We start from the raw sequence: 18993 nt of genomic DNA, 5'->3' as shown, positions 1-18993 counted from the left end.
CTCAAGTGCACATAGAACATTCTCCAGGATAGATCACATCTTGGGCCACAAAGCAAGGCTTAGCAAATTTAAGAAACCTGAAATCATACCAAGCATCTTTTCCAACCACAATGCTATGAGATTAGAAATCAAATATAAGAACAAAAATTGTAAAAAAAACACGAACATGTGGAGGCTAAACAATAGGCTACTAAACAGCCAATGGATCACTGAAGAAATCAAAAAGGAAAGTAAAAAAAAAAAATACCTAGACATAAATGAAAATGAAAACATGACAATTCAAAACCTATCAGATGCAGCAAAAGCAGTTCTAAGAGGGAAGTTTTTAGCAGTACAATCATACCTCAGGAAACAAGAAAAATCTCAAACAAACAACCTAACGCTATACCTAAAGCAACTAAAGAGAGAAGAGCAAATAAAACCCAAAGTTAGTAGAAGGAAAGAAATCATAAAGAACAGGGCAGAAATAAATGAAAGAGAGATGAAGAAAACAATAGAAAAGATCAATGAAACTAAAAGCTGGTCCTTTGAAAAGATAAACAAAATTGATAAACCTCTAGCCAGACTCATCAAGAAAAAAAAAGAGAGGACTCAAATCAACAAAATTAGAAATGACAAAGGAGAAGTTACAATGGACACCATAGAAATACAAAGGATCATAAGAGACCACTACAAGCAATTATATGCCAATAAAATGTACAACCTAGAAGAAATGGACAAATTCTTAGAAAGGTACAATCTCCCAAGACTGAACCAGCAAGAAATAGAAAATATGAACAGACCAATCACAAGTACTGAAATTGAAACTGTGATTAAAAAACTCCCAACAAACAAAAGTCCAGGACCTGATGGCTTCACAGGCGAATTCTATCAAACATTTAGAGAAGAGTGAACACCTATCCTTCTGAAACTCTTCCAAAAAATTGCAGAGGAAGGAACACTCCCACACTCATTCTATGAGGCCAGCATCACCCTGATACCAAAACCAGACAAAGATACCACAAAAAAAGAAAATTACAAACCAATATCATTGATGAACATAGATGCCAAAATCCTCAACAAAATACTAGCAAACTGCATCCAACAATATATTAAAAGGATCATATACCATGATCAAGTGGGATTCACCCCAGGGATGCAAGGATTCTTCAATATCCGCACATCAATCAGTGTGATACACTGCATCAACAAATTGAAGAGTAAAAACCATATGATCATCTCAGTAGATGCAGAAAAAGCTTTTGACAAAATTCAACACCCATTTATGATAAAAACTCTCCAGAAAGTGGGCACAGAGGGAACTTACTTCAACCTGATAAAGGCCATATATGACAAACCTACAGCAAACATCATTCTCAATGGCGAAAAACTGAAAGCATTTCCACTAAGATCAGGAACAAGACAAGGATGTCCACTCTTGCCATTTTTATTCAACATAATTTTGGAAGTCCTAGCCATGGCTGTCAGAGAATAAAAAGAAATAAAAGGAATCCAAACTGGAAAAGAGAAGTAAAATTGTCACTGTTTGCAGATGACATGACACTATACGTAAAAAATCCTAAAGATGTTACCAGAAAACTACTAGAGTTCAACAATGAATTTGGTAAAGTTGCAGGATACAAAAGTAATACACACAAATCTGTTGCATTTCTATACACGAACAATGAAAGATCAGAAAGAGAAATGAAGGGAACAATCCCAGTTACCATCACATCAAAAACAATAAAATACCTAGGAATAAACCTGCCTAAGGAGGCAAAAGACCTACACTTCAAAAACTGTAAGACACTAATGAAAGGAATCAAAAATGACACAAACAGATGGAAAGATATACCATGCTCTTGGATTGGAAGAATCATTATTGTCAAAATGACTATGCCACCCAAGGCAACCTACAGATTCAATGCAATCCCAAATTACCAATGGCATTTTTTACAGAACTAGATCAAAAATCTTAAAATGTGTATGGAGACACAAAAGGCCCTGAATAACCAAAGCAATCTTCAGAAAGAAAAACAGAGCTGGAAGAATCAGGCTCCCTGCCTTCAGACTATCCTATAAAGCTACAGTAATCAAAACAGTGTAACACTGGCACAAAAACAGAAATAGAGATCAATAGAACAGGATAGAAAGCCCAGAAATAAACCCACACACCTATGGTTAATTAATCTACAACAAAGGAGGCAAGACTATACAATGGACAAAAGACAGTCTCTTCAATAAATGGTGCTGGGAAAACTGGACAGCTACATGTAAAAAAATGAAATTAGAACATTCTTTAACGCCATACACAAAAATAAACTCAAAATGGATTAAAGACCTAAATGTAAGACCGGATACTATAAAACTCTTAGAGGAAAACATAGGAAGAACACTCTTTGACATAAATCAAAGCAAAATCTTTTTAAATTTGTCTCCTAAGTAATGGAAATAAAAACAAAAATAAACAAATCTGACCTAATTAAACTCAAAAGCTTTTACACAGCAAAGGAAACCATAAACAAAACAAAAAGAGAAGCCACAGAGTGGGAGAAAATATTTGCAAATGAAGTGAATAACAAGGAATTAATCTCCAAAATTTACAAACAGCTCATGTGGCTCAATATCAAAAAACAAACAACCCAATCAAAAAATGGGCAGAAATTCTAAATAGACATTCTCCAAAGAAGACATACAGTTGGCCAAGAGGCACATGAAAAGATGCTCAACATCGCTAAGTATTAGAAAAATGCAAATCAACACTACAATGAGGTATCATCTCACACCAGTCAGAATGGCCATCATCAAAAAGTCTACAAGCAACAAATGCTGGAGAGGGTGTGGAGAAAAGGGAACCCTCCTGCACTGCTGGTGGGAATGTAAACTGATACAGCCACTATGGAAAACAGTATGGAGGTTCCTTAAAAAATTAAAAATAGAGCTACCATATGACCCAGCAATCCCACTCCTCAGAATACATCCAAAGAAAACCATAATTTAAAAAGATACATGCATCCCAATGTTCATTGCAGCACTAATTACCATAGCCAAGGCATGGAATCAACCTAAATGTCCGTCGATGGATGAATGGATAAAGAAGATGTGGTACATATATACAATGGAATATTACTCAGCCATTAAGAGGAATGAAATAATGCCATTTGCAGCAACATGGATGGACCTGGAGCTTATCATACTAAGTGAAGAATGTCAGACAGAGAAAGACCAATATCTTATGATACCACTTATATGCGGAATCTAAAAAAAAAATGATACAAATGAACTTATTTACAAAACGGAACCATACTCACAGACTTAGAAAACAAACTTAAGGTTACCTAAGGGTTAAGGTGTGGGGAAGGGGAGGAATAAATTAGGAGTTTTGGATTAACATACACACACTACTATATATAAAATAATCAACAAGGACCTAAACGTGTCAGGATGGCCGAGTGGTCTAAGGCGCCAGACTCAAGCTTCTGCTTCTCAACAAGGACCTATTGTAGAGCACAAGGAACTCTACTCAATATTCTGTAATAACCTAAATGGGAAAAGAATCTAAAAAAGAATAGATATATGTATATGTATAACTGAACCACTTTGCTGTACACCTGAAGCTAACACAACATTGTAAATCAACTATACTCCAATGTAAAATAAAAATTATTAATAAAAAAGATATGTAGGTTTACAGATTGGATCCCCTGAAGATCTCCGACAGATCACCTGGCCTCCTTGTACCTCATTTATAAGTGTGGTCAAGTACATGGGCTTTGATTTCAATTCCCTCATTCGAATCCTGCTTCTGACATATCCTAGCTAGGACCTTGGGCAAATCCCTTTACCTTTCTGATTCTCTGTTTCCTCATCTATAAAATGGGGCTAATAATACCACCTTCCTTCATGGGGTTTGGCAAAAAATAAATTCTAAAAATGCATATAAACATAAAATGCTTATTTTATGGGTCAACACTAGGTTCATTAAGTGATGCTATTATCAGTTGTATCATCAAATGAGGGCTTGGGCTAGAAAATTTGAAAGATCTTTTCCTGACCCCAATGTTTGAGGTCTCTAAATACTGAGACCCAGAAATGCACTGAGTCTGTGGTGAGAATGGTTGAAATCATAAGCATTTGTCAGAGTGGAATCAATGACAGAAGCCACCCCTGGGACTCCAAGAACCTGCCTTTTGTATTAAGCATGTCTTTTACTTTCTGTATTCAGATGCTTTGACAGCTGGGGCCTTATGGATCCTGGAGGGACTGCCCTATCCAGAGTTAGTCAATTCTTAAAGACACTAAACAACTCACTGAAGCTCACTTGTCAAGTGCAAATCACCAATACAGAGCTCACAGGGCTTGCTCCATCTTGGGCTCTCACATGATGAGCCACTCTCCACCTGCCCTAATCACCCCAGGCACCTGACAACTTAGGGAAGTCTCTATGCCCCAGGGCCTGCTGCAGGTATTCAAACTAGCCAGTCCTAAGCCTGCTTACCCTGCCTGGTCCATGCCTTATACAGAAACCACAATAGAGGCTCTTGTCACATTCCTCACGCCCCTCCTTCTGCCTCCTGACCCACCCAGGGGATTCCCCTCACTCCAAGTGCCCCCGTCCCCGAGCCCATGTGTCCTTCTCTTAAAATCTGTGAGCATAACGAACTACTATTTCAATGGCAGTGGCCTCCTGACCTGTGGGTCTTGCCACACCTAAATAACAATAAAACCTATATTTTAAAATACCGTCTTCCTCCAGGACTGGGCTGGGGAAGCAGGGCTTGTATTCTTTCAGTTTACTCATCCATCTCCTGCATAAGATTGTGATATAGCTACCGTCTATGTATATGGTTGCTGTATGGAAATCAGAATTCCCTTTGGTTGTGTGTGGACCAGAAGCACATGCTTGACAGCAGATGACACCTTTGTGAAAAACAAAAGGCACCCCTTCCTGGAACTGAGCACAGCTTAGCATGTGGCGCTCTGGCTGGAGAACAGCCACACTTGACCCCTGGTTGGTGTCTTTGTCCAGTGCACAACATGTACATCTGTATGCGGCAGCCCTGACCTCTGAACACACTGAGGACGTTTCTTATTAACTCAGGCTGGCCAGGGCTCAGAAATGAAGAAGAGAAGGAGAGGGGGAAAGGGGAAGGAGGGAGAGAAAAGACAAGGCGTGGTGAAGGGTGAGGGTGGGAAAAAGAGAATGCAAAAATGATAAAATGCTAGTTCTAATTCCTAAGGAAACAGTGATCTCCTCTGCCTACCTGCCCTCTGCTCACTTTAAACCTATATCCTCTAATTAAGCTACAAATTTTTCAAGCTAATTCTTTCATTAGTTATAGTCAACCTTGATTTTTGGACTTGAACAATGTAGATCCAACTGAAAAAGGAGACTCACGTGCTTTCTTTCTTTCTTTCTTTCTTTTTAACATCTTTATTGGAGTATAATTGCTTTACAATGGTGTGTTAGTTTCTGCTTTATAACAAAGTGAATCAGCTATACATATACATATGTCCCCATATCTCTTCCCTCTTGCGTCTCCCTCCCTCCCACCCTCCCTATCCCACCCCTCTAGGTGGTCACAAAGCACCTGAGCTGATCTCCCTGTGCTATGCGGCTGCTTCCCACTAGCTATCTATTTTACATTTGGTAGTGTATATATGTCCATGCCACTCTCTCACTTTGTCCCAGCTTACCCTTCCCCCTCCCCATGTCCTCAAGTCCATTCTCTAGTAGGTCTGCGTCTTTATTCCCGTCCTGCCCCTAGGTTCTTCATGACCATTTTTTTTTTTTTTTTTAGATTCCATATATATGTGTTAGCATACGGTATTTGTTTTCTCTTTCTGACTTACTTCACTCTGTCCATGTGCTTTCTTTACACAAAAGAAGTTGCCTTTTATTCAGGGGAACCACACTGTCAAACCTGGCTCTCTACACAGTCTAGTTTCAAGAATTATCTGCACTCTTTACTTTACAGATTGCTATAGACCTCATAGTTCATATAGTAGTAATCTAGACACTGAAAATAAATACAGTACTAAGATATTCTTAGTAATGGATGCTATAGTATTTTTCAATCTTCTTACTGGGAGGAAATCCACTCTACATAGCCTTTCCCAAAGCTAAACTACTTTTAAATTAGAAGCAAAATATTATAGACTCCAGCTGTGAAATATTTTTCTCTAAGTAAAGTGAAAAACCCATGCTAGATTTTTCTCCAATACATTCTTAACAGCATTAGACACAGAAAATGAAGGAACCACCTCTAATACTTTAAACCTCAAAATTTTTGAAAATTTTTGACTTGAGAATCATAAAAATGATTAAAATAAAAGTGCAATAAGAAATGTTAATATAGTGAAGGACAGAGGGATTCATAAATATACTAAAGGAAAATAAGGTTTGTAACTAAGTACAAATGAACGATGTTATTTCTCTAGACAAGTTTATTCCAAGGCAGTAGTGAACTTCCACAGAGAGGAGGCGTAACACGGCCAGAAAGAAATGTCAATGTTTGTAGTAGCCGTTAAAAGTTTTCTTTAAATGTGGACTGTGGGCTTCCCTGGTGGCGCAGTGGTTGAGAATCTGCCTGCCAATGCAGGGGACACGGGTTCGAGCCCTGGTCTGGGAGGATCCCACATGCCGCGGAGCAACTAGGCCCGTGAGCCACAACTACTGAGCCTGCGCGTCTGGAGCCTGTGCTCCGCAACAAGAGAGGCCGCGATAGTGAGAGGCCCGCGCACCGCGATGAAGAGTGGCCCCCGCTTGCCACAACTAGAGAAAGCCCTCCCACAGAAACGAAGACCCAACACAGCCATAAATAAATAAATAAACAAATACTTAAAAAAAAAAAAAATGTGGACTGTTAAAACTCCGGTAATTCAGTTTGTGGTCTCAGAAACTTCCCCCACAGCACATGCAAAAAGCAACCCATCAAGTAGAAAAACTGGGCAGTCTTCCCACCCAGGTTCTCTCTTCCTGACATTTTAGAAATACTACTTGAAATCTGGCTTCGAGTTTGATGTTCCTATGCCTGATGGCAACACTGGCAACCAGGTATGAGATTTATCCCAATTGTCATAACACAGCACTTACCTTGAGAGTGAACTTGGTGTAGTAGCAACTGGACTGGCTTAGCTAGCAGAAGAGCTGGATTTTAGACTCTGCTCTGGCACTAACTGTAAGGTAAGGTCAATCACTTAGCCCACTACATATCTTCATTTCTTAACCTGGAAACAGTTCTATTTACGGGCAGTTTAAAATAGAGTCATCAGAGTCATGTTAATATCTGTAGCCTGTCCTGGTAAAGGTAAAAATGCATTGGACTAATCCATGACAGTTTTCATTACTATGAAACAATTTTGCTTCTCTTCCTTTGAAATATATAATAGTGTGATAGACCAAGGAATACATATTTGGTCTTCCTCCTGGTTCCTGACAAAGAGCTTCTACAACCCTTGGAATCTCCTAAGAGATGGGGGAAAAAGGATCATCTTTTGTTATTCATAATAAGGCCCTTTCAGCCATACCAGAGTTCATGCTAATGAGGTGACTCTTGGTTAACCCCTAGATAGCTTCAAAATGGGGGCTGATTACAACATCGTAAATCAACTATACTCCAATATAAAATAAAATTTAAAAAAAAAAGAATAGGGGCTGATTGTTAGAAGAACAAACCATGTGATCAAAAGGTTGGAACTTTCTGCCCCACCCCCGACCTCTGGGAGGGGAGAGGGGCTAAAGGCTGAGTTAATCCCCAATGGCCGAGGATTTCATCAATCATGCCTATGTAACGGGAGCTCCATAAATGTCCGAAAGGATGGGGTTTGGAAGTAAACGCTTCCTGAATTCTGTGAGCTCTTCTAGCAACTTATCAACCCTGAGGGGTGGGACTGTGGGACCTGTGAGTTTATAGCCTGTAGGTCAAAAGCACAAGGCACCCAGATTTGTGATTGGTATCTGAAGCGGGGTGGGGAGGGGAGGGATAGGCTTACGGAACTGAGCCCTTTACCTGTGGGATCTGTGCGAACTCTGGGTAGTTAGTGTCAACACTGTATTAAATTACAGGACACCCAGTTGGTGTCTGCATAGCAATGAAGAATTGCTTGGTCTGGGAAACCCCGGCATTTGGTGTCAGAAGTGTTGCAGGTAGAAACAGATCATAGTATAGGCTAAGATAGCTGTGGATACCTTAATGAATTCGTTACACATTAATATAAGTGCGTAAAGATACTATAAGCTGGAAAAAACAGTTCACGTTCGGTTATTTAAATACGAGACGGCAAACCATCAGTGCCAGATACAGTCCCAAATAAATAATTTGTTCCCAAATAAATAATTTGTTTAAGTCATAAACAATAAAAGCTGTACACAACTAAATATTTTCTAGTATACTTACATTATGGCATAAAGCAAGAACCCCTAGAATTATTGTAGGAATGTCTAGACTTAGGCAAACCACCCTGTTGCTCCTTATCCTGTCTCCCCCTGCATGACTCAATTCATTGGGATGGTCAGACTCTTTTAAAAACATCTTCTTCAGCATCCCAGGATACATTGCCTAAGATCACCAACTTCACAAAAGCACCACCACATTCAAGAAGACTTCTTAATTGGGGCAACATGGTGAAGGGGAACAAGCCAAAGCATTAGAATCTGATAGACCTAGCCTGGAACCAGCCTCTTGCCACATATGACCCTGGATGAGCTATTTAATTTGTCCGACTTTCAGGTTTCTCGGATAAAATAGGAATAATAACAAATACAAAGCTGGGTTGTTGTGGAAATTAGAAATAAGGTATACATGATGCTTGGCATAGTTCTATGTTCAATAAATGTTAGCTACATATAATATTTACACAATTTGATATTTGCTCATAGACATACATATATAGTTACTCCGTGAGTATTCATTTCTTTCTCCAAGTATACTACAAGTTCAATGAGCACAAAATCTTTGCAGAGTACTGCTTTTGAATGGTTCACAATCTAGTAGACCAGTTGGTATATGGTAGTGTAAAATCCATTTTCATACCCCTAGAATCCCAGGTACATTAAGAGCTCCCAATATCCCTAAGAGGAAGAAATAAGATTGTTTTGATTGCCAAGAAAACAGTGGCCATCAGACTACCGTTGTGACTGAGGAGGGGCTGGGTGAAGGGTTCCTGAGTGGCTGACCCCTGAAGGGAGTGTGGGTATCCACAGAATGGGAGAATGAAAACCCTGGAAGGAGGTCCCAGGCTGGACGGAGCTGTGAAGAGAGTTGGAAGTTTGGGGAAAATGGTGGATTATGGACGATTAGAGACAGATTTATATGTCACAGGCTTTTGAGTGAAGTTACGGAAACTGAGAAGCATGAGGAGGTATTAGAGGAGAAGCAGTCCAGAGAGCTGAGTTGGGATTTGCTTGGCTCAGAGAAGAGCAACTTTCACGCAAAAGTAAGACCTGGACAGAAGTAACTGAACTTCAGTGTCCAAGAAAAGTACAGGAATGAGCTGTGGCCTGGTACTACCACTGAGGGTTTTGAGAAAAATATTTTTGTAAGTATGACAATATAATTCTCAAAAAAAGTATATTATTTGAACTTTATCTGTTTTACATTAAGGACAGATGATTTTATACCTCTACAAAGCATTTCTGTCAAAAACCTAAATTGAGAAATTGCTAGAGATCATAGGATTGAATTTATACACCATGTTGATGTTTTACCTAAACAATCAACCACCTTTAAACATCCCTAAGATATATGGCAGGAGCTGTCAGCCAGAGGAGTGACTCTTCTTTGATATTAAGAGAAAGAACATGGTCGCAGAGGTAAGAGATGTGTAGTTACCAAATTAATTTAATTTTCAATTCAACAAAGCCCCTGAGAGTTAAGGGACCTTTCTTAAGCCTGGATGTGAAAGTTATCTTCACATGACAATTGGTTGCTTAAAGCTCAAAAGAAAGAGAATGTGAAGCAATAAACACAGCTCTTTCTGTCTCTATAAACAGGGCTGCGTGTTTCTAAAGTATCTAAAGAGGGACCCCCTTCCCAACAAAAATGTCTTTGGGGACCAGTAGAGCAGCGATGGGGACTGGGCCTATTTTTCCAAGTTCTTTTCTGAGTTCTAATTAGACTTGGAAGACTCCAGAATTAGAATAAGTAAAATAGTAACAATCTCTTGTAAGATACCTACCTGTGTATATACCTGCATCTTTAAATTTTACTCCTAAGAGCTTTAAGATAAGAAAGGACATCTGGAATATTTATAATGATATCTTAAGGGCTCTTTTATTTTTTAAAAAAAGTTTAAATGCTTTACTCTGAGATTTGTCTTTCTTTCAGCTTTCCATATTTGAGGAGGCAGGCTTATCGTCGGTCCTACAGATCAACCGTGGCACCAGCACCAAACGGTAGCAGACATCAGAATTGTCTCAGAAGAAGGCAGAAACCTCATCTCCTGGGAAATGCCTTTTTAAAGCTCAAATCAATTTGAGCGGCAGAGGTATAAATGAACAAGGAAAGGGGAGCAAAACTAACTGTAAAAACATCCTACCATTGTACCCATACATTACACGATGTACATAAAATGCTTACTACATAACTCTCTCTTGGTATAACCAATTTTTTTGGTTACTTCAGCTCTTATGTTACCTTGAACGTGCACCCACACACACTTTTTCTTATGTTTCTCTCTTGCTATTCTCCTAAATTTATCCCAACCATTTCGTTAAGGAATCTCTGATCTTCTGCAGCGGGTGAGGAGAGGCACAAAGCTAGCCACACGGTCTCCAAACTTATTGGAGAACCTCCTGCTTAGGGAAAAACCCTATTTAAAATAAATATCCTATTTGTTTTGTTTTGTCTGGGTAGGTAAACATAACTCTTAGAGCTGAAAACACAAGGTCTGTGGAGATTAAATAGACCCTTTTCAAATTTTAGCTGGGGCTTTATGAAGGGACTAAACCTAAGCTTTCTCTATATTTGGTTGTTTACCTTCTTTAAAACGACCAGGGCAGGCTGCTTCCTGCAACCTAAAAAGGCTAAATTTACTTTACCTATTTTGTGTATTAGAAAAGTGGCAGAGAAGGATTCAGAGACTTGCTCCGGGTCACACAGACCATAAAAGACAGAGCCAGACTTTCTGTTGAGTGTTCTTTACCACAACAAACAGACATTTGGATTTTCTTTCTTCTGAAGACTCTCAAGAAGCATCCACGACAATAAGGCCTAATTCAGTCTCCCTACCTTAAAGAGGCAACACTCTATTGCCTTTGAAACAGAATGTTCTGTGGCAAAGAACCTGGAAATGGAGGCTTACAGATCCTGTGGGGACAGAACAAGGCAGAAAGTGTTTCCCTCACACACTAATATGTTCAATGCCCTAGACTGAAGGATGCCATCAGTTCAAAGTCACTTACCCAAATCTGAAGCTTGATTCTCTTTTCATTTTTGAATACAGTTTTGACTTTGAAATCAATCCCAACTGTGCTGACGAATGCAGATGTAAAGGAGTCATCCGCGTAACGGAACAGAAAAGATGTTTTCCCCACACTGCTATTGCCAATGATGAGCAACTTGAACATGTAGTCAAAGTTCTGATCAGAGGAGTCTTTCTGGCCGTACCTGGCATCTTGGGCAGAGGCCATCTGTGGTAAAACAAAACAAAAGAGGTGTGGATCAGTCTCCCATTTGCTATGAAGCTAGCAGCACACTCATTATTGGTCTTGCCAGAAACAGATGTCAGACCACTCAGGAGACAAGTTGAGAGAGTTCCCCAGCCTTCCTCTGATGCTGGTATCCATGGCAATAATTCCCTGCTGGAAGACAGAAAAGCAAATCTTATGGCTCTTTCCAGCTGTGTTGGTGTGTGTCACTGCTCAGCATTCAGAACGAATCAAAGACACAAAAGGAGATGTAACATGAAAAGCGAAGATATGAGGAGCTGGCCAGGGCATGTGGACTCTGAAAGTTTGTGATTCCAGTGACGCGACACCAAGGTGGTTGAACAGCAGGGTGTTTCTTCCTGAGTCATCTATATTATTAGAGTCTCTCTTATTCTCTAGGGAAGCACTCCCAAAGCCTATCTCATCTATTTATATCACTTTAAATCAACATCCTAACACATATGACCAATCTCTTTCAAATAAAATATACTGATAATGACAAATACATACGGTTCAAACAACGTGCCAGGAACTGTTAACTTACTTAACCCTCACCACACCCTATAGGTGGGTACCTTTATTATCTGCATATTAAAAGGAGACAATTGAGGCTCAGAGATACTAAGTAATTTGCTCAATTTCACATCCTTTGTAAGTAGTAGAGGCGGGTTTCAAATCAGGCAGTGTGGTGCGAGGGCTCATGTTCTTGATGCCTCCTTCTCCCCGCCCCCCAACCCCGGTTCCCAGTGAGAACTAGGGAGATATGTACACGTGCTCTAAAGTTGAAGTGGGAAATATTCATTGTGAGATTCGTTAATGAAGGTCCCTACCTGGGTTCAAACCTCGGCTCCACCACTTACTGGTTGTGGAACTTTTGCTTTTTTATTTTAAATCGGTGTAGCTCAGTTTCCTCTCTTCCGTGAAATGGAAAAAATTATTATCCAACTTGAAACACTTGTGAAAATAATAGATGATATATCTGTACAGCAGATATATAAAGCGCCTAGCAAAGAATAGAGAATCATCTCTATTATTAATTATAAATCCTCTAGATGGATTTTTCCTCATCTTTTTTGATGATCATTGTCACATCTATCAAAAATGCTGCAGCATTACTCTAAGTACCATTTGGCTCCATATAGAAAAGAAGCATTTAGAACGGTGAATCCCAGTGATTAGTGCATTTACCTGATCACCTTTTTGGATGCTATGAATTCTTTGCCAATTGCTGTGCTGCCCAATACAGTAGCCACTAATCACATATGCCTGTTTATATTTAAACTAAGTAAAATTAAAAATTTAGTTCCTCACTCACACTAGCCGTATTTCAAGAGCACAGGAGCCACATGGGGCTGGTGGCTATGACACTGGACAGCACAGGTTCAGGGCACTGTCATAACTGCAGAAAGTTCTATTACTCAGTGCTAGGCTAGTCTTTTTTCATTTCTTATAAAATCTGATTAATAATTACATATTTCTCTTGAAGGTACGGCAAAGAGAAAAGCCCCAGAAGATAGTGGAATGCTAGAAACAGTATATAGGGCCTAGTCTCATCTAAGACCACATTGGTTGCTGAAATCAGGTAGGTGTGTGTGTGTGTGTGTGTGTGTGTGTGTGTGTGTGTGTGTGTAAGACAACTGAGGGAAAAAGAAAAGGGGAGATGGGGGTGATAACGAATTCCCTTTCTACAAATACTCACTGCCAGTAGGAGAACACAATAATATGAGCAAGAATAAAGGCAAAAAGAAAATCTGTATATATTATGAAATTTAAGAGCAATAAACATTCTGACTTCATTTCATTTCTTATTAAATATAAGTTTAAGCATTTCTCTTTTTAAGTCCATGTAACCACATTGCTGTCTTCAGTAAATATGACTTGTAATGATTGTCTGCCAGTGGGAAAAACTGGGCCAGTAAAACATGCAGATATCATCATTTTCCTTTCTGGCCCTGGAGTCTGCGTGCTAAGGTAAACTTCCCCCAACACAAGCAGCCCACCAAGAACAAAAATAGGATTATAATTCTTGACTCTCAGTTTGAACAATGATGTCTTGCTCTGATGACTTCTGACACCCCAGAAAGCCAGGTAACTGTTTCGTTTGACACTCCTATTCCTACAGACATAAGCCTTTCACCAATTAAGATTCCCCCCTTATGGAGGTGCTAAGTTCAACCAGGCTTGCAAATGGCCTTTGTTAAGAAGGTCTTTTACCATCTTTTATATGAGGCAGCCCAGATACTATGTTCTGGATTAAGCACGTTCAGTTAAGCCACAGTTAGAAAATAGACTCTACAAGTTTCCTAGAGCTGCTCATTTTCTCAGTCTGACAGCCTACCATTACCCTGAGGTGGGACTCTGAGTCCTGTGGATTTCTAGGCTGCCTTGAAAGAAAATGTGATAAAGAAAGCCGCTATCAATCACAAGTCCTAGTCCAAAATTAGACCAACTCCAAAACCTGCGGAAATATAGACATCATCATTGTATATACTTTTTAAAGGTAATTGTAGAGATTTAGATAGAGAAAACCATACTGGAGTTTTCTCCAGCATGGGAAATAGAAGATGTTCAATTTCAAGGACAGATTATACCAGCTGTATTAGCAGCAAAGAAGGTGGTAGGAGCACCGAGGATGAGGGGGGATGAGGCTGGTGGATATGTGGATCCAGATCCTCCAAGGGATTAATTAGAAGAGTTTGCTAACCTGCTATTCTTGAAGATGGTGTGTGGCTTCTTTAAATTATTTCCTGATTTATATCCCCAAAAGTATTCACAGGGAGCCCCAAAGATGTGTATTCAGAATGTATATGTTTCATTAAACTTTAGAATAATGAAATAAATCCTGGCTTAGGGAATGGAGAAGTAGACTGTCCTAATCTTGCTGAGAATAGAAATGAAGCAATTTTTATTTACAAAACAGAAATAGAATTACAGATGTAGAAAACAATCTTATGGTTACCGGGGGCGAGGGTAAATTGGGAGATTGGGATTGACATATACACACTACTATATATAAAATAGATAACTAATAAGGACCTAGTGTATAGCACAGGGAACTCTACTCAATACTATGTAATGACTTATGTGGGAATAGAGTCTAAAAGAGTGGATATATGTATATTTATAACTGATTCACTGTGCTGTACACCTGAAACTAACACAATATTGTAAATCAATTATACTCCAATAAAAAAAAAGGATGAAGCAATTTGACAGCATATGAATGTCAAAGGAACATATAGACAGTCACTATGTAAATTTACTAACAGTTCTAAATACTAAGTCATGTGAACGTCTCCAAAATTTTCATGGGAAAATATGAAAACAGGAGTGGGCATGAAGGAACCTCCTAGAGAGCAAATAGGATTTTATAAAAGATACATAAGAAACTCTTTAAATTGCATTAATCTTGAATTAATTTTTTAAAAAAAGAATCATAGAATGGGAAAGACTCTTCAGCGAAGCCCTCCTTCCTACTCATCCCCAAGTGTCCCTCTTGCCAGCATGTCGGCATGACATTGGTATTCTAGCCCAGCCCTTCACAGCGAGTGACAGAAAGTTTGCTAGGCTGTGAAGCAGCCTATTTCATTGCTGAACAACTGCAATTGTTATAAATTTCTTCCTTAGATTTGAGTTAAAATCTACTTCCCTGTAGCTTCTGTCCATGTGCTCCAGATTCTGCCTATGAATCAAAAGAGTTGATCCCTTTCCCAATCACAGCTCCATAAGCTTTCTCTCCTCCTGCCTGGATAATCTCAACTGCTTTAGCCCCTTTCTCCACCCAGGACGTGTCCGAAAAATCCCACACGTCTTCTAGGTTAAAGCTGACATCTCTGCAGGTGTCAAAGTCCCATGCATGGCTCCCACAATTGGTCACAATATTCCAGATATTTATCTGGTCGTTGCAGAGTGAAATGAGATTCTCATATCCTATCACATCTGACTTCACAACAAAGTCTCCTCAAATGCTCAGCACTTTTTTCACATTCACTGTTATAAACATAGGTCTCTCTTAACCCCATCCTATGCCTCGGCAATTTATTTTTTTAATGGAAGTGTCAACCTTTATTATGTACTCTATTACATTTCCTTTTGTTTGTTTTGATTTACAATTCCATTCTGTTTTGAAAACTTTTTGTCCTTTCATCAAAAATATTAGTTATCCCTTCCAGATTTGTCTCATTCCTAAGTTTGATCAGTATGCATTTCATATCCTCACTTAAGATGCTAATCAAAATGCTAATCAGTTTGTAGACAAATCACAATGAAATTTTTTTTCTACCTTGCTGAATACAAAAATCTATGGATGAACTCTACAATATGTCATTAAGGAACTCAGCAAGTTTGAAGCAAATCCTTAACCTCTGGGAGTTGGTGCCTTGCAAAGCCACTGTGTTATCCCTCTAGGTGTGCCTTGGTTTAGTAGCAGGTGAACGGATCATAGATTTAATTGATGTGTCATTTTTAATTTCAATTCTAGTCTCCACAGAAGTCCTACTGACCAGGGACCAAGCAGATTACCTTTGACTAACACACGTAACCATAGCCTTCTTCAGAATTTTTGACATTAGCTTTTCCAAATAGATGAGAAAAGCAAATTATTTGCAGGGATTCCCTTGGGTGCTTAAGAATCTAAACTATACTAAGCCATCTATGCATCTGATGAGAAAAACAAAAAGTCATTTTAAATGTACTATGTTCCATCTACTACTACTGATAACATCCTGAGGGTCAGTGGGAGGAAGAATGAGGGTAAATTATCCAGAAAATGAAATGCAATTCTTTGAAATTGGAAGAGTGAAAGTAAGGATGGGACATATGTATGGGAAGTGTGGAAATATGTAAAGTAGTTTCAAATCTCAATTGTTGTTACCTAGGGGAAAAGAAAAGAAAAAGGTAATAAGAGGAGTTATTCCTGAGAGCTCCAAAGTAAAGACTAAATTTTAAAACCAAGAAGGAAAATATTAAAAGATAGGATTTCCAAACACCTGTCGTCTGGCCCCCGGTGGTTTCTCATGGTGAAGGTCTCATCTGCGCTTGGTTGCCTGTCTCCCTGTTTGTTTCTCAGGATGGACTGGAGTTGGGATGCTCTTTGCAGTCTCTGGCCAGCAGTTTCTCTGTGTGTCTGCTACTGTTTGCTCTGGCAAGAGCCAGCTGAGAAGCAATAAACACTACTTGTATCACTGCGGACACATCACCATCGAGCTGAAAGGATGCTGTCCAGAGAATTAGAAGCAGCCAAGGCACTAGAAGACTTAAACTCTAACCCTGGCATCTGCAGTAAAGGGCCTGGAAAGTAGGGCAGCATTTGGAAATCGTCTTTGTCTCCTTTTATGTTAGCAGGGATTGACTTACTACTATATTTCGTGGGACTCCTGGAGAATGTATATGACGGTATGCCAAATTATGGTAACGCTTCCAAGATGCAAGTTGCTCTATGTTTTAAGGGTATCCCTCAAGCTCAGTTTCACAGAACTCCTTGCAGTCTGCGTCTGGACCTCTGTTTCATGCATAGCTTCTTTAGTACATGTGGATAACGCTCAGCTGATGCACAGGAAAGTGGTACAATAACTGCAACAACAGCTCTTACAGACACTGTACTCTGCTTTACACATATTATCGCACATCATCCTTTCACTGTCCCCAGATATCAGAATCTAACTCTTAGCACCCCCCTGTTAGAGGAACAGAATGCTGAGTGTATTTCAGAATGGCTACATTCCCCAACCCCCTGCCAGAAGCATGAGCGGATTTTTCTCCAACTTTCACTACGAGAACTTAATAGACCTCCTGAGGGTAAAATTCACAAAAGTGTGAGGCCCCCTGGAGTTTTATGTCTTAGACTTGTCCACACTGAGCCTCCAGCAATTCATCAATTACAGTCTACATTTTCTTCATCAATTACATTTAGGTTTTCCTACCCTAGTACTGATCCCCGTGAAGGTTTCTATTCCAGTAAATTGTGATTCTCTGTGTCTGCCTATTTGTCTCTCCAATTTGCAGGGCAGCAGTCTTCCCCGTGACCCCACTTCTCTGATGATCTAAGAAGAGTTGTTAATTTTCAGTTTGTTCAGCTTTTTTCTTGTGTGAGAATGGGAGTGACCACTTCCAAGCTCCCTCTGTACTGGACAGAAAACTCGAAGACTTTATCCCCATTTTAAGGATGAAATTAAGAGTATTTGAGAGGAAGCTAAAGTAGAAGGGGGTCCTTGTTTTTCAGTAGGTTGTTATCCTGATTCCTCTGTCTGTGTACTGACTGTGCCTTCATGACCTGGACCAAATGGGTTAGGACCTACTGTATAGCAGAGGGAACTCTACTCAATATTCTGTAATAAGCTATATGGGAAAAGAACCTGAAAAAGAATGAATATAGGTATATGTATAACTGAACCACCATGCTGTACACCTGAAACTAACACAACATTGTAAATCAACTCTACTCCAATAAAATTTTAAAAGAAAGAATTACAGGCATGCAGCTCAGCTAGTTCACTCTTCCCTTCATCAAACTAACAAGTCACAGCCTTCAATCACAGAGAATATTGAAAGAGGTAAGGGTCCTTCTTTTCTCTGCTTCTAGAAAAAAATCCATTCCTCTGTTGAAGAGAGGTATGCTCTAAATTTGATATATTTTAAAGTTCATTATAATGGTTTTTGCAACTCCTTTGATGTCTACAGATGTTTGTTACTACAGTGTCAAGAAAAAAGGAAATGAATTTTACCAAACCATATAAAACTGGTTCCTATTAGTATCACAGACCAGTGTTCTCAGCCCACGCTACATTTCACCCCAACTCCTAGTGTGCTTACTGAGGGTTCCCGGCAGGGAGAGCCTGTAGAGGGCTGTACAGCAGCAGGTGAAGGGCCTGCCCAGATCACACAGACAATAGTGCGAGCAAGGTCTGCTGTGAAGGGAACCACGGTGGCTGGGAGAGCTCTCCAGACTCCAGTGATGCAACCCTGACAGCTGCCATGAAGCAGAGCCCTGCCCAGTAGCTCCTGTACATCTTCATGGATGCTGAAGCCAGAGGGTCATTAGTGCAGTCCTGGGGTGCTGGTGATCACCTAGCTGCTGGTAACCCAGGCTTTATAATCACAGCGGGAAGAGAGCCAGGGAAACACCATTCCACTTCTTTTCTACCAGCTCTGAAAGTATGTGCAGCAGACACATCTGTGAAAAAGAGCATTCCACATTCTTGGTGTAATGTGGGTGTAGGTAAAGAGCACACTCTTGGGTCAGGCTGCCTGAGAAGGAATCCTAGGTCTGTTACCTGTGCAAACTTGGGCAAGGTTTTTGTTTTGTTTTAAATATTCTCAGCTGCAATCTCCTCATCTATTGGAGAAATAGAAAATAGAAATAATAG

At 39.7% G+C, this 18993-nt stretch overlaps 1 protein-coding gene across 2 annotated transcripts in view; it reads right to left on the bottom strand.

Moving 5' to 3' along the window:
- The window catches only part of RAB3C (RAB3C, member RAS oncogene family), a 314700-nt gene that overhangs the window by 258896 nt on the left and 36811 nt on the right, over nt 1-18993 (bottom strand). For both annotated transcript variants that reach the window (XM_082382504.1, XM_082382503.1), the window contains exon 2: nt 11384-11611. In XM_082382504.1, coding sequence (XP_082238630.1) covers nt 11384-11611 — 228 coding nt within the window. The remainder of the gene's footprint in view (nt 1-11383; nt 11612-18993) is intronic.

Source organism: Balaenoptera borealis (assembly GCF_965194805.1).
Source record: "Balaenoptera borealis genome assembly, chromosome: 2".
Taxonomy (NCBI): Eukaryota; Metazoa; Chordata; class Mammalia; order Artiodactyla; family Balaenopteridae; genus Balaenoptera; species Balaenoptera borealis.
This window is presented reverse-complemented; position numbering and strand designations above follow the sequence as displayed.